At 42.7% G+C, this 26157-nt stretch overlaps 1 protein-coding gene and 1 pseudogene across 1 annotated transcript in view; one reads left to right on the forward strand and one right to left on the reverse strand.

The window, feature by feature from the left end:
* Window positions 1-26157, forward strand: part of FAM153A (family with sequence similarity 153 member A) — a 48272-nt gene that overhangs the window by 372 nt on the left and 21743 nt on the right. Inside the window, exons 2-5 of the mRNA XM_054487158.1 lie at window positions 57-851; window positions 2675-2730; window positions 10036-10066; window positions 13699-13892. Coding sequence (XP_054343133.1) covers window positions 57-851; window positions 2675-2730; window positions 10036-10066; window positions 13699-13892 — 1076 coding nt within the window. The remainder of the gene's footprint in view (window positions 1-56; window positions 852-2674; window positions 2731-10035; window positions 10067-13698; window positions 13893-26157) is intronic.
* On the reverse strand, window positions 20536-20741 carry LOC129036456 (zinc finger protein 679-like; annotated as a pseudogene).

The following is a 26157-nucleotide window of genomic DNA, read 5'->3' on the forward strand; positions in this document are numbered from 1 at the left end:
GTCCTGGCACGAGCGGCGGTGGGGGCGGGTGGGGGAAGGAGCGAGTGACTCTCCAGGCGTCTTCCGCTACCTGACACCAGCCAGGCAGCCCCCAGGGCCAGAGCGTCAGCGCCGAAGCCAGGCTCATCCGGGAAGCCACTCCGGTGGCCGCGGGGTGCCCATGCCAGCACCAGATCTCTCTTCGGAAGGAGGAGCGGGGCGGGCCGCACGGCCAGACAGGCCGTCCCCCTCAGGCGGGGTGGGCCGCGCGCCTGCGACTTTCCGCCTGTGGTCCTGGGGCAGCCCGGGCCCGCCCAGGAGAACCCGCGAGCCCAGCGGCGCCTGCACCTGCGGCTTCCGGGAGCCGGGCGCCCCTCGCGGTGCAGGCGCGCGCCTAACGGCTTTGCCAGGCTCACTAGGTCCCAGAGGTCGGAGGCTGCCAGTGTCGCTGCTGAAGGGTGGACCAGGCGGGATCGCGGATTCTGGGCTAGAACGCAGACTGGGAATCGCGGATTGGGATTTGGATCGGGGATTTGGAGTTGGATCACGGATTGGGGGTTGGATTGCGGATTGGGGGTTGGATCGCGGATTGGGGGTTGGATAGGGGATTTGGAGTTGGATTGGGGATTTGGGGCTGGGTGTGGGGCGGGGGGCGGTGAAAAGGTGACAGGGAGCTGCCGTGGCTCAGGAGCTCACCACCTTGAAGAAGAAGTTCTTCGGCTTTGGGAGCTGCAGGGGCCGGCGGTCCTGGACTCCCTAGGCCACGTCTACAGGGGTTCGGGTTACCGAATCGGAAGATCCACAGGGCGCTGTCAAGGGCGAAGCCTGGCGTGCAGGAGCAGAGACCTGGAAGCCCGGGACAGGCAGCACAGGTAGTGGGGTGGGGGCTCAGCCCAGGGTGGGAGGGGGTCCCCAGGCCCGGCTCCCCCGCAGCCCCTGGGATGGGGCCTCGGAGGGCACCCTCAGAGCGGGGTTGCCAAACGGAGCCTCAGCTGCTCTGCATCCCTCATAATTCCCCGGCTGGAGCGCTTGGTGGAGAATGTGAGTGATTTAACTCACAAAGCTAAGCATATACAGTGTTATTTTTAACCTACACGTTTAAAACATGGTGTTATATACGTTATGGGAGGTGCCTAATAAGAGAACTCATTCCTCTATCAAAAAATACCGTGAGTCGGCCGGGCGTGGTGGCTCACGCCTGTCATCCCAGCACTTTGGGAGGCCGAGGCGGACGGATCACGAGGTCAGGAGATCGAGACCATCCTGGCTAACATGGTGAAACCCCGTCTCTACTGAAAAAAAAAAAAAAAAAAAAAAAAAATTAGCCGGGCGTGGTGGCGGGCGCCTGCAGTCCCAGCTATCCGGAGGCTGAGGCAGGAGAATGGCGTGAACCCGGGGGGCGGAGGTTGCAGTGAGCCGAGATCGCGCCATCGCACTGCAGCCTGGGCGACACAGCGAGACTCCGTCTCAAAAAAAAAAACAAAAAAAAAACCGTGAGTCATTTTCAGTAGCGAAAAACTCTCACCTAAAACTGTCCGTTTTACATCCGTATCCACCTGTGTAGATCGGTTCTTTATTGAAGGTTCTTAGAGGGAAACTTGGAAGTGGGAGGTGGGTTCTGTGTTCCTGAATGGGAAGACACATTTTTCTCAAAATGTGAGCTCTTTCTGTGATTGTCAATTTTACATAAGCCGAATGAAAAAATCAAGGTTTTAACATTTTTGCGTGACACCTACTGTCTTTTACTATTGTAATGACATTTTAAAAAATTTTAGGGCTGGGCGCGGTGGCTCATGCCTGTAATCCCAGCATTTTGGGAGGCCGAGGTGGGCAGATCACGAGGTCAGGAGATTGAGATTGAGACCATCCTGGCTAACACGGTGAAACCCTGTCTCTACTAAAAATACCAAAAAAATAAAAAAATAAAAAAATAAAAATAGCCGGGCATGGTGGGGGGCGCCCATAGTCCTAGCTACTCCGGAGGCTGAGGCAGGAGAATGGTGTGAACCCGGGAGGGGGAGCTTGCAGTGAGCCGCCATCCCAACGTGCTGGGATTACAGGTGTGAGCCACCGCGCCCGGCCTGAAAAAGTGCATCTTCATTTTACAGGGAATTCTTTCCAATCAAATAATCACCTAAAAGGGGGCAAAGTACTTTTTTGCAGATCTACAAGTTTCTTATGTACATAGGGAAAAAAGCCTTTGCATTTCTGGTATAAGAATTTAAATTAAAAGAGGAAAGAAACTGTTTTCTATCCACAATATGTGTGAGGATGTTTTTTATACTGCTGCCTGAAGTTTAAGTTGCTGATTACTTTTTAAATAGATAATTTGGTGGTAAGTACTACATTTTAAAAATGTGTATGCCCGTTACCCTTCAATTCCGCTTTACTAAAATACCCTTGGGAAATAGAGATACATGCACTTTGTTTTTCACAGCACTTATTTTAAAAAGAACCCATAGAATGGGTCTTATAAGTAAATTTCAGTTGCATCCATAGGATGGAATAATATGTGACCATTGAAGGTGACAATAGATATAGAAGTATGTTGATGTGCGAAGATGTATTTTGTTATAGCCAGCGAGGAAAAAATAATCAGTTTGATTATACATTTACCAAACATTAAGAATTTAATATGGTAGCTTTTATTTCAGTATTAAAATAGCAATTTTATTTATTACTTTTTTATATATAGAATTCGACACCAAATTTTGGAACTTAAAAAGAAGATTCTTAAAACTTACAATCCAGGTAAGACTTCCGATAGTGAATTTCTCATTTCTTGTGGTGGTCCTACTCTTGGTTTGAAAAAATTAAGATGTAAGATTAAGGTAGTTTTGAAGGAAAAGAAAAGTTTAAAAATATGTGTAAATTGCATGTATATATACATATATACATATATGTAAATTAGTTTCTTAAATTTAACTTCTTTAGTTTGGAATTAAGAGTTATTTAAGAAGGTAGTTGTAGCTAATTTATAATCTCAAACAGTATTATCTGAAAAAAAATCGTTTACTTAATTATGATCCCAAAAATCCTATATAATATTTATGTTTTCTCTATAGTCACATTGTAACAAATTAGACTTGTTATACATATGGATCTTCTAGTTCATTTTTATAATGTTGTTTATTTTTATAATAAATTGTTTATATTTAGTAAATACATAATTACAGTTGACCCATGAATAATGTGGGGGTTAGGGACTCTGATTCCAGTGCAGCTGAAAATCTAAGTATAACTTTTGATTTTCCCAACTTAGCTACTAATAGCCCACCATTGACTGGAAGCCTTCCTGATAACAGAAACGGTCGATTAACACCTATTTTGTTTGTGCTGCATTATTATATACTGTGTTCTTACAATAAGCTAGAGAAGTGAAGCTGTTAGAAAGAAAATCTGCAGGAAAAATATATTGACTTTTCATAAAGCGTAAATGGATCCTCACAAAGGTCTTCATCTTCATCATCTTCAGGTTGATTAGGCTGAGAAGAAAGAAAGGTTGGTCTTGCTGTCTCTGGGTTGCAGAGGCAGAAGAAAATCTGCATATAAATGAACTCCTGCAGTTCAAACCCTTGCTGTTCAAGGGTGAACTGTATTACCTGTTAATTTGTGTCACTAAGAAAGTATCTTTAGAACCGGGAACTCAACAATCCCTTTCTCGTAGAATAAATAAATGGCAATAAAACCTAAAGTATAATAATAATAATAATAATAATAATAAAAGAAAAAAAAGAATAATATTTGATGTTATAAAAAAAAAAAAAGAACTGTAAAAGTGAACCAGTGTGCACCCATACGAATAGGAGATTATTTTTTGAAGATACCTACTGAGTGCAGAAGACAGAAAAGCAATTCCTTTGTGAGAAGCACAAGTTATGTTACCTATTCTTACATAAGCAAAATGGTTTTATCTGTCATAGTTTACACACACACATACACACATGCATATACACACACATGTGCATTTGGGTGTGCGCACACGCACACGCACACGAAGTTAAAAGTCCTGCTGATTCTTAATGACCAAATCCACTGTTTGCAGGGAGCAGTGGATAACACATCCTACAGTTTGGATGCAATTCTTTTGGCTTTTTGACTTGTTCTGTGATGAACTGCCTTTAATGGGTCAACCATGTTTTAGTTTTATAAGAAATGAAAAGATTAGAAGCAAGTAAAAGGAGCTCTATGATCAGTAGTAGACTATTATACTATATTCAATGGTTATGTTTTTTTTCCAGTTATAGAAGTTACTTGAATGATGCACAATTAATTTACTATCATTATTATAAGAGATGGGCTCTCTCTATGTTGCCCAGGCTAGAATATGGTGTCTATTCAGTGGTACAGTCATAGCTCACTGTAGCCTGGAACTTCTGGGCTCAAGCAGTCCTCCTACCTCATCCTCCTGAGTAGCTGGGATTATAGCCATGTGTAGTTACATCTAGCTGGATATACAATCATTTATCTATTTATTCATTTTTATTATTTTTTTTTTTGAGACAGGTCTCCCTCTGTTGCCAGTACTGGAGTGCAGTGGTGTGATCTATCTTGGCTCCCTGCAACTTCTGCTTTCTGGCCTTAAATGATTCTTTCACCTGAGCCTTCCAAGTAGCTGGGACTACAGGCGTGCACCACCACACTTGGCTAATTTTCCTTTTAAGGTTTTTTTTTTCCTCACTATATTGCCCAGGCTGGTCTGGAAGTCTGGAACTTCTGGGCTCAAGTGATCCTCCGCTTCGGCCTCCCAAAATGCTAGGATTTTATGGATGTGAGCCACCACACCTGGCCTGCACAATTATTATAAAAAGGAATTAAGCCCAGTTGAGTTGCAGAAAATTGACCACCTTTTCATTTTTTTTTTCTAGAAACATTCATATTATAGAACATACTGTCAAATCATCAAGATTCCCTATTTTTTATTCTGGTAAAACTAGGATTGCTGCTTATTTCCCATTATTTTCTAACAATTGTTTCACTTATTTCTTTTATTGCTTTAATCAGTTGAATATAGAAATACAAGAACCTCCAACTCAAATATCAAGGAAAGAAAAGAAAAACAGATTAGGGAAAGTTATTCTGTGAAATAACCATCTGATTATAGTCACGTATATCATGTCAACTTAATAAAAACCTTATATAATGCATTTGTGACAAGGGTTCCCAAGACCATCCCCAGGTTTGGTGATTCACTAGAAGGACTCACAGGATTCAGCAAATAATCATATTCAGATCTTTAATGATTACAATGAAAGGGTACAAGCAAAATGAGAGGGAAAAGGTGCATGTGGTGGTCAAGTCTGGAGGAAACCAGGCACAAGCTTCCAGAAGTTCTCTCCTGCGGAGTTCCCAGGATCTGCTTAATTCTCCCAGCCTCACATTTTGACAACCCATGTGCAGTGATGTCTACCAGTACCAGAATCTCATTAGAGACTCAGTACCCAAGTGTTTTTTATGGAGGTTACTCTCCCTCACATGTACCCACATTCCAGACTCTCAGAAGGAAAGCAGCTGTTGAGAGTAACCACATTGTTTCTATAAACACTTTAGACACAGTGAGCCAGTCTTAGGGCATGGTGGGAACCCTCCCAATTCCAATTTCCTAAACAACAGCCAAGGGCCAGCCTTGCATGCGGGTCTTTCTAAGGACGGCAGTCTCTCGCCTGCTGTATGAAATCTTTTCTGCACAACAGTTTTAGCCCCAACTTAATTTTTGGTGCTGTTTTAAAATTTCACTTTAACAGCAAATAGTATTATAAGATAAGGTAACCTGGTACTAGTTTCTGTTGTATGATCCATCCTGTGTTGCATGCTGGCTACTTTTTTGACTTCTGGTGACTCACAGGTATTTGAATGAAAGTTACCATGGCAATATTAGGCAATTATAATCTGTCCTTCTTATCTCTTTAACCTTTCAGTGAAAGTGTTAAGTTGAATAAGCATAATAGTTTCTGAGTTAAAATTAGAATAAAAATGGTCTTTTATTTTGATTATGTGAATCTAGTTTTCATATCTTGCTAAATCCCTGTTTAGAGTTATGAAATAAGATATTCAATCATTTTATCAATATTTTCTTGCCTAAGCTTGCAATTGAATTTATTTGTTTTATGTATTTTCTGTACTGCGATTTGAGAAATCATGCCCACATGCTGTTACTTTGGTCTTTAATGATCTCCAATTTTTAGGGTTACCACTGTGTCCTGCTTAAATATATCATAATAACAGATTCAGTGAATATCTTTTATTTTTTATTTTTGTTCTGAAAATCCTGGGATGCATAGACAGTGAATATGTTTTTTAAATCAATAACTTTATTTCTTATAGCAGTTTTAGGTTCACAGCAAAATCGGAGGAAGGTACAGAGATTTCTCTTATGTTCCATGCCTCCCACACATGCACGGCCTCCCCCATGATGAGTATTTTCCACCAGAGTGGTACATTTGTTACAACTCATGATCCTACATTGACACATTATAATCACTCAAAGTTCGTAGTTGACATCAGGCTCCATTCTTAATACTGTACATTCTGTGAATTTGGACAATGTATAATGACATGTATCTATTTATTATAGACAGAACAGTTGCACTGCCCTAAAAATGCTCTATTCTATGCCTGTTCATCTCTCCCTTTCTCCTTAGCAACTGCTGGAAACCACTGATCTTTTATCTGTCTTCATAGTTTTACTTTTTTCAGGAGAGTCGTATAGTTGAAATAATACAGTGGATATCTTTTTGAATAGTTAAAAAAGTAAAGTTCCATGGTAATTGAATGTAGTCATTTAAGATGTTCCTTGTCCTTTTGTTTTTCTTTAGCTTCTTTGTCATTGTAAGGTCTGATGACATACGCTTTACATACTTAGGAAACATGATTTGTATAGACCTTTGCCACATAATGGAAATGGTTGAGGAAAATGACACCACGGAATACCACACAGCACAAACTGGGGCATCTTGCTCTGTGAGGTGGGTCCAGATAGACTCCCTAGCAATGGAAGGGGAGAAGCTCAAGAGGTTGTACTTTAAAAGACTGGAATCACAAAGTCTTTCATACTTACCTTGGGTTGGAAATAAGACCAGGCAGTGAATGTTACAGGTAAATACATATGTTCCTCACTGATCCTCTTTCTTTGAGGGATGAGTTTGAAAACAGTCTGTGTTATGATGACACGACTCACCTGCAACTAGATTCTCTGTCATGAGGGACGGCAGTTTTGCTTTTATGTGAGGTGAAAAAGAATTTTTTTCTCCTACTAGGGAAAGGGGCAAGCATTGGCACATTCTGGCAGCAAGAGGGCATTGATAGTTTTCTTTCTATATATTTTTCACATCATATAGTACTGCCTGGCTGCCTGGCACACCTCGCTAAGTGTTTCTTAAGCTTCTCTCTGAATGTGAGGTGTGGTTCAGAGTGGATAAGCTCTTAAAGGAGTGATCTTTCCAGTGGTTCTTTCTGTGGGAGGTAAAATGGCAGGTGAATTTGGGCCTTGTTATACATAGGGCAGAGTATATAGCTACAACTAAGGAAACCACCCAGCACCTTCCCCAGAAGAGTAGTATCCAGAGTAACACATTGATCTCTCTTGAGCTCTTCTCCACTGGCAGCTGGAAAGTTTTTGCAAGGATCCCTGTTGCTGGTCTGATTCCTATGTTCTGCTGGCTTCTGGTGATAGGGTGTTTTATTCTAAACTGAAAAGTTTTAACTGAAGAGCTAGAGAGGCTGTGTTGTGTTACAACAAAATAAGTGCAGTAGTTCCCCGTTAACTATGTGAGATAACATTCTAAGACACCCCCAGTGAATGCCTGAGACCACAAATAGTACTGAATCACACACTGGTTTTTCCTACGCATACATAACCGTGATAACATTTAATGTATAAATTAGGCACGGTAAGAAATGAACATTAAAATAAAAAATTATAATATACTGTAATAAAAGTTACTTGAATGTGGTCTCTTGAAATATATTGTACGGTTCTCATCCTTTTTTTTTTTTTTTTTTTTTTTTTTTTGAGACGGAGTCTCGCTCTGTCACCCAGGCTGGAGTGCAATGGTGTGATCTCAGCTCACTGCAATCTCTGCCTCCTGGGTTCACACCATTCTCCTGCCTCAGCCTCTGGAGTAGCTGGCACTACAGGCGCCTGCCACAACGCCCGGCTAATTTTTTTTTTTTTTTGGATTTTTTAGTAGAGATGGGGTTTCACTGTGTTAGCCAGGGTGGTCTTGATCTCCTGACCTCGTGATCCGCCCGCCTCGGCCTCCCAAAGTGCTGGGATTACAGATGTGAGCCACTACGCCCGGCTGGTGCTAACCCTTTTTCTTGTGATGATGTGAAGTGATACAATGCCTGTGTAATGAGATGAACTGAGGTGAATGATGTGATCCTAGATCGTCAGGCCTTGATGCTGGTGGCTGGGTACAGGAGGAGACCGTGTTGATGACTAACGGGTGGACAGCATGTGCAGTGTGGATGCACTGCAGGACGATTCACATCCTGGGCTGGATAGAGGGGGCTGATGGTTTCACTGTGCTTCTCGGAATGGCACACTAAAACTTATGACCTCTTTATTTCTGGAGTTTTCCATGTATATTTTTGGAATACAGTTGACTATTAGTAACCGTAACCACAGAAATCAAAACTGCAGATGTAAAATCTCTGGATCTTAACTCACTTCTTGGGTAAAATTCTTAAAGTCCTTAGGATTTCCAAAGTGATGTTTTTTTGTATGCTAATGATCGATGGCTGGAAGCCCCTAGGTAGCTTCAGGATGGGAACTGGTCACCATCCTGAAGACATGATTGATTAGAGTGTTGAGATCTTCTGTCTCACTCTGGAGACTCTGGGGAGGAGAGAAGAGCTGAAGGTTGTCAGTCACCAAAGGCCAGTGATTATGATGCCAATATAATGAAGCTTTCATCAAGACCCAAAGTGACTGGGCTTGGAGAGCTTCCAGATGGCTGAATGCATGGAGGTTTCTACAGGGTGGTGTGTCCTGGGAGGGCATGGCATCTCTGTGCCACTTCCCCCATACTTTGCACTATGCAGCTCTTCATCTGTATCTTTTTTAATGTCATTCATAGAAAACTGGTAAATGTGTTTCTCTGAGTACTTTGAGCCACTCCAGCAATTCAATTTAACCCAAAGAGGGAGTCCTGGGGACCCCAATTTGAAGACAGTTGGTCAGAAGTTCTGGAGTTTCAGACCTACGACTGATGTAGGGAGGCAGTTTCATGGGACTGAGCCCTTTACCTGTGCAATCTGATGCTATCTGCAGATAGAGTGTGAGAATTGACTTAGAGGATGCCCAGTTTGTGTCATCTGCAGAAATGATTGCTTGCTTGTTGGTGGGGAAAAACCCTCCATATGTTTGGTCACAGGAGCCTTCTTTGTTGATGATTGTTGCTGTGACATGAGAGCAGAGAAAAACAGGTCAAATGTGTCTTTTCCACACATATAGTGGATAAGGGGTACTATGTACACTCTGTTTGAACTGCCCGTCATGTTTTGGTCCTGAAATCATGCTCTTTGACACTGTTCATTCATCACATCTGTTCTGCTAACAATACCATTTTTAGTCAATCTCATAGGGTTTGGCTAGGATAACTTGTATACTGCGGTTCACTTGTAGATATCAAATTTTATAAATTTATTCTTCTTTGCATTTAATAAATACAAAGTAAGGGAAGTAAGAGTTCTTACTGCATTAATTATCTACTAATAGGTATAATTAATATTAATTCTAATAAGGTCCTGGTTATACTCCCAAAGGAATGCTTTATAACAAAGCATCAGTCCTATGCTTTAAAAAAAAAAAAAAAAAGAAAGAAAAAAACATGGTCTGAAGTCTGCGCACAAGTGTGCATAACTTTTTTGTGAAGGTAGAGTCTTGCTGTTTCCCAAGCTGGCTTCAAACTTCTGGGTTCCTCAAATGATCCTCCTGCCTCAGCCTCCCAAGTAGTTGGGAATACAGGCATGCATTACTGTGCCTTCTTATGCTTTTAATATTCTATATAATTATTATTGATTTATAATGCAGTATACCTTTTTCTTTAATAGATTCTGGGAGTTCTGATGAATCTGCAGTCAGGTAGGATTTTACAGATTTAAAAAATTATGTTAACTGAGGAAATATAGATGAAAGAGATTAATATCTGTTGAGTGTTGTATTCTGGGCTAAACCCCTATTGCGTGCGATGCATTTATCATCCCATAAAGCCATCGCAACATCTGTGTTCTTATAACCTGCTGTTTATTACATAGGCAACTGTGGTTTAGAGGTTGATTAATTGGCTCATGATCCCATAGTTAACAAAGTAGCTGACCCACAGTTAAACCATCAGCCTGTCTGGCTTCCAGATCCCTTATCTTGCTCCTCAGCATAGATTGATAGAGATCTGTGCAGCACTTGGATCAAGGTATACGTCTGAATCAGATTAATTTAGACAGTCAAATCTAGTTATATGTTAACTGTCATTTAAGGTTATTGTTAGAAATGTGGTTCGTCCAAGAGTTTCTCCTAATAAATTTGACAGTTTCAGTGGTAGGCAATATCTTATTTTACCATCAAAGGCTTTAGGGCAAAGTAAAGGTTTGGCCATTGGATTATAATTTTACAAAAGCAAGATTAGACAAGTCTTAGAAATTATTTGACTTCCCAGTTTGGTTTTCCCTTTAGGCTAGTATTTCTGCTTACTTCCATAATACTTTTTTTTAGACTTTTTTCTTTTTCCATGACATTTCTATAATCCTGTCTTGATGTTTTAAAACTTTCTTCTTGGCTTTTCTTGGTGTTTCTTTTGTTATATTATTTTTTCAAAATCTGATAACTATGTATTCCCAATTTTCTTATAGACAGAATCAAAAGCACATAGAATTATAGAATTTTAAGGAATCATAGGACCAATTAAAATAACCTCTAGTACTTCAACCTGTGTTAAACATTCTGGTCAAGTGTTTCTCTAGATAGAGAACATGAGACACAAAGAGATTAGGATAGTTTTTTTAGACATAGGAAGTGGCAGAAAGGAGATTTCAACTCATTTTAAAGCTCAATACTTGTCTTTTTTTTTTTTATCCTATTGGCATGTTTTTCTGTTATTTTTTTTTTTGTTTGTTTGTTTTTTTGAGACGATCTTGCTCTGCTGCCCAGGCTGGAGTGCAGTGGCACAATCTTGGCTCAATGCAACCTCTGCCGCCCAAGTTCAAACGATTCTCCTGCCTCAGCCTCCTGAGTAGCTGGGATTACATGCACTTGCCACTACACCTGGGTAATATTTGTATTTTAAGTAGAGGTGGGGTTTCAGCATCTTGGCCACACTGGCCTTGAACTTCAGACCTCGATCCACTCATTTCCACTGCCCAAAGTGCTGGGATCACAGGCATGAGCCACGATGCCCGGTTTGGCAAGTGTTTTAATAACACAAAGTAGGGCGGGGCACAGTGGCTCACAACTGTGGGTCCTCATTTGCATGAGCTAAGTTTTTCATAGCAATCAAAAGCGAGCCCAGGTGTTCGCCATTCTCCTTAATGGCATCAAGCCCAGGGTTTGAGAGCCATTTTCATTGGCCCCAGACGACCTGTTCATACCTGTCTTCATTGTGCCCAGCTCAGGGCTTCAAAGCTGGCTTCATCCAGGCCTGCAAAGGTGTTCACAGTGGTCCTCATCTAAGCCAGCCAAGGTGTTCTCTTACCATCCACAAGACAGCCAGCCCAGATGTCCATAGCCGTCCTCATCGAGGCCAGCCAGTTTGTTCACACTTGTGCTTATTGGGGCCAGGCACCTTCATAGAGGCCAGCTCAGGTATTTACAGCCATCCTCACTGGGGCCAGCCCATGTGTCCACAGCTGTCCTCAGTGGGCATAGCCTGCGTGTTCATAGTTTTCCTCGCTGGACTTAATCCAGGTGTTCCGAGCAATTCACATTGTCCCAGGCCAGGTGTTGACAGGTGTCCTCAATGGGCACAGCCCAGATGTTCATCGTTGTCTAATTAGGCCAAGTGCAAATGCCCATAGCTGCCTCACAGGGCTCAGCCAAAATGAACAAGGCTGTTCTCCTGAGCCCACACCAGGTATTTATAGCTTTCCACATTGGGGTCAGCCCAGGTGTTGGTAGCCATGCGTTCTGGGCCAATCTGTTATTCCAAGCTGTTTCCTTGGGCCCAGCCCAGGTGTCCACAGCCATCATCACTGGTCCAGCACAGGTGTTCAGAGCTATCCTCCTTGGCCCCAGGCCAGATGTTGACACTCGATCTGACTGGGCCCAGACCAGGTATGCAAAGCTGTCTTAACTGGGAGCAGCCCATGCTTTCACAGCGGTCTTCACTGGTGTCAGCCAGGTTTCTCAGAACTGTCACTTGGCCAAACCTTGGTGTATGTTGCCATCCCCATGGAGCACAGCTCAGGTATCCATAGCCGTCCTCACTGGGGACAGCTGAGGTGTTCCCAGACATCATCATTTGTCTCAGTGCAGGGGTTCACAGCTGTCCTCATTGGTTGAGCCTAGTTGTTCCTCACAGTCATTACTTGAGCAAGACCAGGTGTTCGTGGCTGTTCTAATTGGGGGCAAGCCCAGGAGTTAATAGTGCTCCTCATCTGGGCCAGCCCAGGCATTCACAGCCATCCTCATCATGATCAGTTTCAGTGTTCAAAGCTGTCCTCCTGAGGCCAGCCTGGTTGTTCACTGCTGCTTTTACTGTGCCCAGCCCAGGTTTTCCCAGCTTCCCTCACTGGGGCTAGCGCAGGTGTTCACAGCTTTCCTCATTGGGCCCAGGCCATGGGTTCGTAGCCATCTTCATCAGAGAAAGCCAAGGTGTTCACAGCCATTTTTTCCGGGTCCAGCTGAAGTCGCCCTCACGTGGGCCCAGCCCAGGTGTTAATAGTCATCATCAGTGGGATTTCCAGTTGTTCACAGCGTCTTTCTCGGGCTGAGTTTAGGTGTCGAGAGCCATTCATCTTGGGCCCCGCCAGCTGTTTGTAGGCATCCTCATGGGGGCAGGCCCAGGCACTCACAGTGGCTCTCACTGAAACCAGGGCAGGTGTTTTTGGCTGTCTTCATTGGGCCCAGCCTAGACATTCACAGCTATGCTCAAGGCGACCAGCCACGGTGTTTACAGCTGTCTTCAGGGCAATCGTCCCTGGTGCCACAGCTGTCCTTATTGGCTTAGCCCAAGTGTTCTCAGCTGTTCTCGTTGGACCCAGGCCAGGTGCTCACAGCTGTCCTCACTGGCCCAGCCCAGGTTTCCATAGCCACACTCAGTGGGCCCAGCTCAGGGCTTGACAGCTGTCTACTCTGGGCCGAGCCTAAACACTCCAAGCTGTCCTTAGAGGGCCCAGCCAAGGCGTTCACAGCTGTCCTCATTCGTAGCTAGCCCAGGTGTTAGTCCTTGTCCTCAGTGGGCCAGACCAGTGTTCACAGACATCCTTATTGGGCCAGCCCAGGAGTTCCATGCTGACCTCGCTGGGCCCTGCCTAGCCCTTCATAGCTGTCCTCACTGGGCCCAGGCCAGGTGTTCGCAGCCATCCCCATCAAGGTCAGCCCAGGGGTTCACAGCCTTCCACGTTTGTATGAACTCAGTTTATTATAGCAACAGTTTTTGATGGCTGTCAATATCAAGGCAAGCCCAGGAGTTCACGCTACCCTCAATAACATCAAGCCCAGGGTTAAGAGCCATTTTCATTGACCCCAGGCCACCTGTTCATAGCTGTCTTCATTGTTTCCAGCCCAGGGCTTCCCAGCTGTCTTCATCCAGGCCTGCACCGGTGTTCACAGTGGTCCTCATCTAAGCCAGCCAAGAAGGTCTCTGTCATCCATGTGACAGCCAGCCCAGATGTCCCTAGCCGTCCTCATCGAGGTCTGCCGGTTTGCTTACATGTGTGCTACTTGGAGCCAGCCACTCTCATACAGGCCATCCCAGGTACTGACAGCCATCCACACTGGGCCCAGCCCAGGTGTCCCCACCTGTCCCCATTGAGCTTAGCCCTGGTGTTCGTGGCTTTCATCACAGGACTTCTCCCAGTTGTTTCCAGCAGTTTCCATGGTCCCAGGCCAGGGTTTCACAGACATCCTCAATGGGGACAGCCCATCTCTTCACTGTTGTCTTAATTAGGCCCAGTGCAGATGTTCACAGCTGTCCTCCTTTGGCTCAGCCAAAATGAACAGAACTCCTGAGCGCATACCAGCAGTTTCTAGCTGTCCACATTGGGGTCAGCCCAGGTGTTCGTAGCCCTATGTTCTGGGCCCATCCCAGTTATTCCAAGCTGTCCTCTTGGGCCTAGCCCAGCTGTCCACAGCCATCCTCCTTGGTCCCGGCACAGGTGTTCACGGCTGTCCTCCTTGGCCCCAGGCCACATGTTCACATGCCATCTCACTGGGCCCAGAGCAGCTATGGAAATTTTTGCTCTTGAAGTTGAGGTCTGTTTTAATTGAGGTTTCTGAGGTTGCATAGCAGTGTGCAGATGCAGGTGACTTGTGCCCCAGCACTGGGCTGCCTGGCTGTGCCCTGGGCTTGTGTGACCTTCAGTCTGTGCTGGGCTGGAATCTGCTCTAGAGGTTTCCAGATTTCTTTTTACCTCCACCCCAACAGACCCTCAGGCCTTTTTGTGCTCACTTCCCAAGCTCCCCTTGGACTCTGCTTCAGAGTCCATGTAAGCCCCGCGTGGGTCCTTGACTGCCATTTCACCCGCATTGCTCCTCTCAGCCTGTGAGGACGATATATTCAGACCCCTTTCTGCCTCAGAGCTGCAGTGGGTCTCAGAGGAGCCCAGCTTTACCCCACTGTCTACCCTGGGAAGGTGGAGACACATCTGATACTGTCACTACAGGGGTTGCCCCTTGTGGCAGCTGCTCCACTGGGGTTGCCCTGACCCATCCCAAGCTGTAAGTTCCATGTCACTGGTGTGCACAGGCACTCACCTCTTTAACTTTGTCACATCCACATTCTTAAGTGTTTGGTGGCACCAGGACCCGGCAGGGCTGAGGGAAGGGACCCTCGAAGCTCAGTTAGTTCTCTATGTCCAGCAAGGATGAGTGTGAGGCCCCGAGCATCGAGCATCGGGAACACCACATCAGGTGTTCCTCCCGAGCAGGTGCCCATTGCAGCGCCTGCCCCTGCCGGAGGGCACTGCCTGAGCTAAATCCCCCATCTCACCTTCCCAGACCTTCACCTGGTTTCAGGGCTCCTCAGCCACCCGCATATCGCTGAAATGTCAAAGAGCTTGTGAGGAAGCTTCTGGGGCACCTGCCTTCTACAGGAGGCTGAGGGCAGCTGTGGATGGTGATTTATGGGGATGTTTTTGGCCTGGGCCGCGAGCAGGTGGGTAAGTGGCACAGGGATGGCAGCTTAAGGTGCCCCGGCTTCTCTGCATGCCTGTCACTGAGCGGAGAAGTCCAGGCCTGCCACCAGGTTCCAACCTAGCTTATTCTCTGTGTGTCCTCAGTTGGGGTACCTACCCTGTCTCTGCCTCAGTTTCCTCCTCTGTGAGACAGAGATCCTCACAGGCCTTACCTCTAACAGTGGTTTTGACGAAGTACGCGATGTGGGTGAAGCACCTGGAGCCGACCCACTCGCGAAGAACGCACCACGGACTCTCAAGGTTAATGTTGAAAAGGGGCCGGGGTGGGGCAAAACTGGGCAGGCCATTTCAGCTCCAGGTGTCTGGGCTGACAGATTGGATTAAATTAGCATGTGCCTTGCTGAGTGCACAGGGGACAGTTGCCCAGGCCAGAAGCACCAGGGTCAAAGCTGGTGATGCCTTGGCCTCATCACCCCAGACAGACTAGGGCCAGTGCATGATGTAGTCGGCCAGGGGAGGGCTCTGGAGCCCTGCAGCCAAGGGGGCCTGGTGACCCTCACAAGATCATTCACAGGCCACTAGGATGGCCCGCCCTTTTCCTGCCAGCCTCACTCTAGGAAAAAAAAAATTGATCGTAACCTCATTGGCAGTTTCCTTTGCATAGAGATGAGAAGTCGCTGCTAGCGAGGCTGGTGATGAACTCCTCAAAAGCTGGGAAATCTCGTTTGAGCAGGAGCGCCCATTATCTTGGCCAAGCTGCTGCAGCTGGGCTGAGTGGGTGTGGAAGTGTGGGTGGTGGTCGTGTAAGTTCTCCATCCAAGGCCAAGTTCGTCTGCAGACCTGTGCATGACGGCATATCCAGATGATTCCAACCTCCTGCTGTGGATTCAGTCCCGCTCCATAAGACTTCTCTGTAGTCCCCAGACGTCAACAAGGACCAATAAGCTATCTTTTCTGTGTCTTGCCTGAATTCTTGTCCCTGTGAAGCATTAGCAAATTGAAATGTTTGTTTTCTACCAGCATTTGGGGGTATTAGTTTTTTTTATTTAAAAATAATCACAGTAAAGACATCAGGAATAACACACTTGTAGGCATTCACGAGGTACAGAAGAATGCACACCGAAATCTGGACTTGTCTTTTCCTCTTCTGTAGCCTGCCAGCTTCTGCCTCTGGAAGTAACAACTGTTAAGTTTCTGCACATCTTTCCAGATTTATTAATTGAACAATCGTATAGCACTGACACCATGACAAAGCATTGTCAAAGGACTTTGGCTACCAGTGTAAAAGACTCATTTATTTTCATTTACTGTGAACACTTAGGTGGCACCAGGAAGGAAAGCCTTACGCTCATTCCTTTTTATTCTTCCTAACATATTCTGTTTTTAAAAATGTCTTTTCCAGGGGCTGGGCGCAGTGGCTCATGCCTGTAATACCAACACTTTGGGAGGCCGAGGCAGGTGGATCACTTGGTCAGGAGATTGAGACCATCCTGGCTAACATGGTGAAACCCTGTCTCTACTAAAAATACAAAAAATTATCTGGGCGCGGTGGCGGGTGCCTGTAGTCCCAGCTACTCGGGAGGCTGAGGCAGGAGAATGGCGTGAACCTGGGAGGCAGAGGTTGCAGTGAGCCGAGATCGTGCCACTGCACTCCAGCCTGGGCGACAGAGCAAGACTTCGTCTCAAAAAAAAAAAAAAAAAAAAAAATAGTCTTTCCCAATTTGGCATTAAGAGACATAAATCTGTGGTCTAGTATTTTTTAATTGAATTTTCTCACTCTTATATATGTGTATATTTATATGTGCACACCTGCCCAATTTTCTATTCAGTTGTTGACAATTAAAATTCTCCATTTACACAGGTAATATGTGTTCCTTCCCAAATTCTGTTAACCACCCATTCAATTAGATAATTCCTGAAAAAAATTGCAACATCTATATTAATGCAATTTTTTTATTTTTTATTTTTTGTTTATTATACTTTAAGTTTTAGGGTACACGTGCACAACGTGCCGGTTTGTTACATAGGTATACATGTGCCATGTTGGTGTGCTGCACCCATTAACTTGTCATTTAACATTAGGTATATCTCCTAATGCTATCCCTCCCCCCTCCCCCCACCCCACAACAGGCCCTGGTGTGTGATGCTCCCCTTCCTGTGTGCATGTGTTCTCATTGTTCAATTACCACCTATGAGTGAGAACATGTGGTATTTGGTTTTTTGTCCTTGTTATAGTTTGCTGAGAATGATGGTTTCCAGTTTCATCCATGTCCCTACAAAGGACATGAACTCATCCTTTTTTATGGCTGCATAGTATTCCATGGTGTATATGTGCCACATTTTCTTTTTTTTTTTTTTTTTTTTTTTTTTTTGCCTTTCTACAAGTCATTTCAGATTTAATGGCAGAAAAAACAAACAAACAAACCTGAGAGCGGCAAAATAGAAGTAGATGTTCCATGCAAATATTAACAAAATGGTAGAACAGGTCAAAATAACATACAAGCTATATCTTAAGTCAAAAACTATCATATTTTATAAAATTTACTTGAAGTCCAAACTCCAAAGATATGAAGAAAGATATTAAGTAATAATAGATTCATTCACTGGGAACCTGTGGCAAATTTTTATGTACATTTGTGTGTGTGTGTATCTCACATTAAGGTTCGAAGTATATAAAGCAACTATTGAAAAAACTAAAGAATCACAGAGCATATATTAGTAGGATACTTCAATACCCCACATTCTATAATAAAAATGAAACAAGACATGATATTAGTAAAGAAACAGAGGACTTGAAGGCAGTATAAAACAATTATTCCTAACAGAGGTATAGAGAACACTCCTCAAGAGCATCAGGATACACTCATCTCAATACCTCATACAACATTCTCCTTGACAGACCATTTCTTAGGCCAAAAAAGAAGTCTTAACAAAATTTTTAAAACTGATTTTAAAAAATTACTATCATCAAAATAGAATGAGTATAAAACCATAAAAAGCTGAAAAATTCAGAAATACATAGAAATTAAACAACAAACTCTTCAACATGCTGTTGTTGAAAGGCTGAAATATTAACATTATGAAGATGTCCATATTGCTCAATGTAACTGACAAATTTAACGCAATGCTTTTGGAATTACACATGGCATTCCTGAAGTAATGCAAATTTCTGTCACCAAAATCATTCAGTAGATATAACTTGAAAATACTGGAATATCATTCAGTTTTCAAACACCAGAAAATATTCTAACTATAAAGATAAATTTTAATGATATTATGCAAAAAGAAATGAGCCAGCCACAAAAAGACAGAGATTGTATAAAATACACAAAGTAGCCACACTCTCAGAAACAGAAAACAGAGTGGTGTTTGAAAAGTGCCAAGAAATGAGAAAAATTCATGTTGTGTAATGTGTATTGAGATTTGGCTTTGCAAGATAAAAACATTCCAGCAATATGTAGCATAATAATATCATGCAATTAACATGATCAAAATGAATATTTAATAATATTGTATTATAAATTTTGTTTTGTGTTTCTGAAAAGTAAAAATGAACAATACCTAGAACAGATTCAGATATGTGATAGTTTTAAAATTATCTTCAAATCTAAGATTTTCTCCCGGTCAGGAGCAGAGGCTCACACCTATAATTCCAGCACATTGAGAGGCCAAGGTGGGTGGATCACGAGGTCAGGAGATCAAGACCATCCTGGCCAACATGGTGAAACACCATCTCTACTAAAATACAAAGAATTAGCTGGGCGTGGTGGTGCACGCCTATAGTTCCAGCTACTCTGGAGGCTGAGGCAGTGGAATCACTTGAACCCAGGAGGCAGAGGTTACAGCGAGCCGAGATTGCACCACTGCACTCCAGCCTGGTGACGGAGCAAGAGTCCGTCTCAAAAAAGAAAAAAAATATAGATTTTCTCCCACACAAAATACAGATTCACAGATAGGTGTTGAAATTAAAAGAAGTTTTATGACTACTCACTTAGGGTTAAATAGTCATCCACAACAAACCTACACAACAAATACACTAGTCATAAAAAAGTAGAGGGATAGTATTTATCCAGGCAAAAAAAACAGAGATAATAATATTGGTAACAGACATATGGCTGATACATATTTGATTCTGCTCCATACTGTCTTAAATTATAAAGAGTTAAACATTGTCATACACAATTATAAACTAATCAAACCACAATTAACTGGTGTGAGGTGGCATACCCTAAAATATATAACACAAAAATATCACTGTCAAACAAAATTATAAATGCAATGTAAAACTGATTGGACACCATCAAGTGGATCAATATATTCACAAAATGAATCTTAGAAGACTATAGGGAAAAAGTAATACGGAGGTTACTTGGAGATAAAAATGTCAAACAACCCAAATTTTGATGTAATAAAAAAAATTATTAGCACTAATTCTTGATTCTAAATTATTTTACTTCAAAAAGAAGATACAAGTAAATACTTTCCAAAATAAAAGGTAAGGGTACCATAGTCCTACAAAATACGCTACATTGTGGACAGGCACAGTGGCTCATGCCTGTAATCCTACAGCTTTAGGTGACAACGGCAGTGAGATCACTTGAGACCAGGAGTTCAAGATCAGCCTTAGCAACACAGTGAAACTGAAAGTGGATCATTTATAAAGAAAAAAGGTTTATTTGGCTGCCAAGTAAGCAGACTGTACAAGAAGTGTGTGGCAGCATCGGCTTCTGGTGAGATTCTCAGGAAGCTTACAATCATGCTGGCAGGCCATGAATAAAGTTCCACATGGCTGGAAAGGCCTCAGAATCATGGCAGGAGACAAAAGGTACTTCTTACATGGTGGTGGCAAGAGAAAATGAGGAAGATGCAAAAGCAGAAACTCCTGTTTCAGACATGATGCTAAAAGAGAATATAAATAGTTTCACATAGAGGTTTCTCAAAATTATGCAGATATTTGTGTGTCCCCCAAAACAATGGAAAAGCAGTCACATTTTGCAGTCTCTTATACTTCATGAAGAGGACTTTGGCTCTCATTGTAAACTTGAAGAAAGATCACCAAAGAGAAAGTCGAATCTTTAGAAAATTTGAAAACATAAGACAGAAGGTGTCCCTGTGTAACAGTAAAATAAAAAAATCCTGAGGCATCCCAGAAACTCTTTCCTTTGGAACACAGCTTCCCGAATCACATTTTAAGGACTGACTTTCTCTTTGACCTTTGGACCTCTCTTCTGTTGCATTCATTCTCACATACCTAGGGCTACAGTCTCATGTCTCTTCATATTCCAAGGCTCTTTTCCTTGCTCCAGATAGGTGATCAGGTCTGGCTTTGAGAAAGCAATACCGAGAAAGACCAGGTTTCTGTCGTTCTCTAACATCACATCTCTATATAAATTCTGTTGTGCAGTGTCCAGGCATTGCCACTCTTTCAGAGAAAATTCTATGACCACATCCATAAATGTCAATAGTCCCATTTCTAGGTTTCCTAGTGGGTCCTGACGTCTTAGCTGTGGATCTCCCAATACTTGCAGGTCATAGGGCCACACAGACTGGGTCTCCAGAAGCGGAGGACACAGAGTAGTGAAGACGAGACCAGGAGCTCCGGCTGCAGGAAAAGACAAATGATCCGCCAAATCCCGGAACTATGTGCCACATTTTCTTAATCCAGTCTATCATTGTTGGACATTTGGGTTGGTTCCAAGTCTTTGCTATTGTGAATAGTGCTGCAATAAACATACATGTGCATGTCTTTATAGCAGCATGATTTATAATCCTTTGGGTATATACCCAGTAATGGGATGGCTGGGTCAAATGGTATTTCTAGTTCTAGATCCCTGAGGAATCGCCACACTGACTTCCACAATGGTTGAACTAGTTTACAGTCCCACCAACAGTGTAAAAGTGTTCCTGTTTCTCGACATCCTCTCCAGCACCCGTCATTTCCTGACTTTTTCATGATCGCCATTCTAACTGGTGTGAGATGGTATCTCATTGTGGTTTTGATTTGCATTTCTCTCATGGCCAGTGATGATGAGCATTTTTTCATTTGTATGTGTCTGTTGGCTGCATAAATGTCTTCTTTTGAGAAGTGTCTGTTCATATCCTTCACCCACTTGTTAATGGGGTTGTTTGTTTTTTTCTTGTAAATTTGTTTGAGTTCTTTGTAGATTCTGGATATTAGCCCTTTATCAGATGAGTAGATTGAAAAAATTTTTCTCCCATTCTGTAGGTTGCCTGTTCACTCTGATGGTAGTTTCTTTTGCTGTGCAGAAGCTCTTTAGTTTAATTAGATCCCATTTGTTAATTTTAGCTTTCGTTGCCATTGCTTTTGGTGTTTTAGACATGAAGTCTTTGCCTATGCCTATGTTCTGAATGGCATTGCCTAGGTTTTCTTCTAGGGTTTTTATGGTTTAAGTCTAACATTTAAGTCTTTAATCCATCTTGAATTAATTTTTGTATAAGGTGTAAGGAAGGGATCCAGTTTCAGCTTTCTATATATGGCTAGCCAGTTTTCCCAGCACCATTTATTAAACAGGGAATCCTTTCCCCATTTCTTGTTTTTGTCAGATTTGTCAAAGATCAGATAGTTGTAGATATGTGGCATTATTTCTGAGGGCTCTGTTCTGTTCCATTGGTCTATATCTCTGTTTTGGTACCAGTACCATGCTGTTTTGGTTACTGTAGCCTTGCAGTATAGTTTGAAGTCAGGTAGTGTGATGCCTCCAGCTTTGTTCTTTTGGCTTAGGATTGACTTGGCAATGCAGGCTCTTTTTTGGTTCCATATGAACTTTAAAGTAGTTTTTTCTAATTCTGTGAAGAAAGTCATTGGTAGCTTGATGGCGATGGCATTGAATCTATAAATTACCTTGGGCAGTATGGCCATTTTCACAATATTGATTTTTTCTACCCATGAGCATGGAATGTTCTTCCATTTGTTTGTATCCTCTTTTATTTCATTGAGCAGTGGTTTGTAGTTCTCCTTGAAGAGGTCCTTCACATCCCTTGTAAGTTGGATTCCTAGGTATTTTATTCCCTTTGAAGCAATTGTGAATGGGAGTTCACTCATGATTTGGCTCTCTGTTTGTTATTGGAGTATAAGAATGCTTGTGATTTTTGTACATTGATTTTGTATCCTGAGACTTTGCTGAAGTTGCTTACCAGCTTAAGGAGATTTTGGGCTGAGACGATGGGGTTTTCTAGATATACAATCATGTCATCTGCAAACAGGGACAATTTGACTTCATCTTTTCCTAATTGAATACCCTTTATTTCCTTCTCCTGCCTGATTGCCCTGGCCAGAACTTCCAACACTATGTTGAACAGGAGTGGTGAGAGAGGGCATCCCTGTCTTGTGCCAGTTTTCAAAGGGAATACTTCCAGTTTTTGCCCATTCAGTATGATATTGGCTGTGGGTTTGTCATAGATAGCTCTTATTATTTTGAGATATGTCCAATCAATACCTAATTTATTGAGAGTTTTTAGCATGAAGGGCTGTTGAATTTTGTCAAAGGCCTTTTCTGCATCTATTGAGAAAATCATGTGGTTTTTGTCTTTGGTTCTGTTTATACACTGGATTACGTTTATTGATTTGCATACATTGAACCAGTCTTGCATCCCAGGGATGAAGCCCACTTGATCATGGTGGATAAGCTTTTTAATGTGCTGCTGGATTCGGTTTGCCAGTATTTTATTGAGGATTTTTGCATCGATGTTCATCAGGGATATGGGTCTAAAATTCTCTTTTTTTGTTGTGTCTCTGCCAGGCTTTGGTATCAGGATGATGCTGGCCTCATAAAATGAGTTAGGGAGGATTCCCTCTTTTTCTATTGACTGGAATAGTTTCAGAAGGAATGGTACCAGCTCCTCCTTGTACCTCTGGTAGAATTCGGCTGTGAATCCGTCTGGTCCTGGAGTTTTTTTGGTTGGTAAGCTATTAATTATTGCCTCAATTTCAGAGCCTGTTATTGGTCTATTCAGAGATTCAACTTCCTCCTGGTTTAGTCTTGGGAGGGTGTATGTGTCAAGGAATTTATCCATTTCCTCTAGTTTTTCTAGTTTATTTGTGTAGAGTATTTATAGTATTCTCTGATGGTAGTTTGTATTTCTGTGGGATCGGTGGTCATCTCCCCTTTATCATTTTTTATTGCGTCTATTTGATTCTTCTCTCTTTTCTTCTTTATTAGTCTTGCTAGTGGTCTATCAATTTTGTTGATCTTTTCAAAAAACCAGCTCCTGGATTCATTGATTTTTTGAAGGGCTTTTTGTGTCTCTATTTCCTTCAGTTCTGCTCTGATCTTAGTTATTTCTTGCCTTCTGCTAGCTAGTTTTTGAATGTGTTTGCTCTTGCTTCTCTAGTTCTTTTAACTGTGATGTTAGGGTGTCAATTTTAGATCTTTCCTGCTTTCTCTTGTGGGCATTTAGTGCTATAAATTTCCCTCTACACACTGCTTTAAATGTGTCCCAGAGATTCTGGTATGTTGTGTCTTTGTTCTCATTGGTTTCAAAGAACATCTTTACTTCTGCCTTCATTTTGTTATGTACCCAGTAGTCATTCTGGAGCAGGTTGTTCAGTTTCCATGTAGTTGAGTGGTTTTGAGTGAGTTTCTTAATCCTGAGTTCTAGTTTGATTGCACTGTGGTCTGAGAAACAGTTTGTTATAATTTCTGTTCTTTTACATTTGCTGAGGAGTGCTTTACTTCCAACTATGTGGTCAATTTTGGAATAGGTGTGGTGTGGTGCTGAAAAGAATGTATATTCTGTTGATTTGGGGTGGAGAGTTCTGTAGATATGTATTAGGTCTGCTTGGTGCAGAGCTGAGTTCAATTCCTGGATATCCTTGTTAACTTTCTGTCTCATGGATCTGTCTAATGTTGACAGTGGGGTGTTAAAGTCTTCCATTATTATTGTGTGGGAGTCTAAGTCTCTTTGTAGGTCTCTAAGGACTTGCTTTATGAATCTGGGGGCTCCTGTATTGGGTGCATATATATTTAGGTTAGTTAGCTTTTCTTGTTGAATTGATCCCTTTATATCCCTTTACCATTATGTAATGGCCTTCTTTGTCTCTTTTTATCTCTGTTGGTTTAAAGTCTGTTTTATCAGAGACTAGGATTGCAACCCCTGCCTTTTTTTGTTTTCCATTTGCTTGGTAGATCTTCCTCCATCCCTTTATTCTGAGCCTATGTGTGTCTCTGCATGTGAGATGGGTTTCCTGAATATAGCACACTGATGGGTCTTGACTCTTTATCCAACTTGCCAGTCTGTGTCTTTTAACTGAAGCATTTAGCCCATTTACATTTAAGGTTAATATTGTTATGTGTGAATTAGATCCTGTCATTATGATGTTAGCTGGTTATTTTGCTCATTAGTTGATGCAGTTTCTTCCTAGCCTCGATGGTCTTTACAATATGGCATGGTTTTGCAGTGGCTGGTACTGGTTGTTCCTTTCTATGTTTAGTGCTTCCTTCAGGAGCTCTTTTAGGGCAGGCCTGGTGGTGACAAAATCTCTCAGCATTTGCTTGTCTGTAAAGGATTTTATTTCTCCTTCACTTATGAAGCTTAGTTTGGCTGGATATGAAATTCTGGGTTGAAAATTCTTTTCTTTAAGAATGTTGAATATGGCCCCCACGCTCTTCTGGCTTGTGGAGTTTCTGCCGAGAGATCAGCTGTTAGTCTGACGGGCTCCCCTTTGTGAGTAACCCGACCTTTCTCTCTGGCCGCCCTTAACATTTTTTCCTTCATTTCAACTTTGGTGAATCTGACAATTATGTGTCTTGGAGTTGGTCTTCTCAAGGAGTATCTTTGTGGCATTCTCTGTATTTCCTGAATTTGAATGTTGGCCTGCCTTGCTAGATTGGGGAAGTTCTCCTGGATAATACCCTGCAGAGTGTTTTCCAACTTGGTTCCATTTTCCCCGTCACTTTCAGGTACACCAATCAGACATAGATTTGGTCTTTTCACATAGTCCCATATTTCTTGGAGGCTTTGTTTGTTTCTTTTTATGCTTTTTTCTCTAAACTTCTCTTCTCGCTTCATTTCATTCATTTGATCTTCCATCACTGATACCCTTTCTTCCAGTTGATTGAATCGGCTACTCAGGCTTGTGCATTTGTCACGTAGTTCCTATGCCATGGTTTTCAGCTCCATCAGGTCCTTTAAGGACTTCTCTGCATTGGTTATTCTAGTTAGTCATTCATTTAATCTTTTCTCAAGGTTTTTGACTTCTTTGCCATTGGTTCGAACTTCCTCCTTTAGCTCGGAGAAGTTTGATTGTCTGAAGCCTTCTTCTCTCAACTCGTCAAAGTCATCCTCCATCCAGCTTTGTCCCATTGCTGGTGAGGAGCTGCGTTCCTTTGGAGGAGGAGAGGCGCTCTGATTTTTAGAATTTTGAGTTTTTCTGTTCTGTTCTTTCCCCATCTTTGTGGTTTTATCTACCTTTGGTCTTTGATGATGGTGATGTATATATGGGGTTTTGGTGTGGATGTCCTTTCTCTGCTTGTTAGTTATCCTTCTAACAGTCAGGACCCTCAGTTGTAGGTCTGTTGGAGTTTGCTGGAGGTCCACTCCAGACCTTGTTTGCCTGGGTATCAGGAGCGGAGGCTGCAGAACAGCAAATATTGCTGAACAGCAAATGATGCTGCCTGATTGTTCCTCTGGAAGTTTTGTCTCAGAGGAGTACCTGGCCATGTGAGGTGTCAGTCTGCCCCTACTGGGGGGTGCCTCCCAGTAGGCTACTCAGGGGTCAGGGACCCACTTGAGGAGGCAGTCTGTCCATTCTCAGATCTCAAACTGCGTGCTGGGAGAACCACTACTCTCTTCAAAGCTGTCAGACAGGGACAATTAAGTCTGCAGAGGTTTCTGCTGCCTTTTGTTTGGCTATGCCCTGCCCCCAGA

The sequence above is a fragment of the Pongo pygmaeus genome, chromosome 4 (assembly GCF_028885625.2).
Source record: "Pongo pygmaeus isolate AG05252 chromosome 4, NHGRI_mPonPyg2-v2.0_pri, whole genome shotgun sequence".
Classification (NCBI taxonomy): domain Eukaryota; kingdom Metazoa; phylum Chordata; class Mammalia; order Primates; family Hominidae; genus Pongo; species Pongo pygmaeus.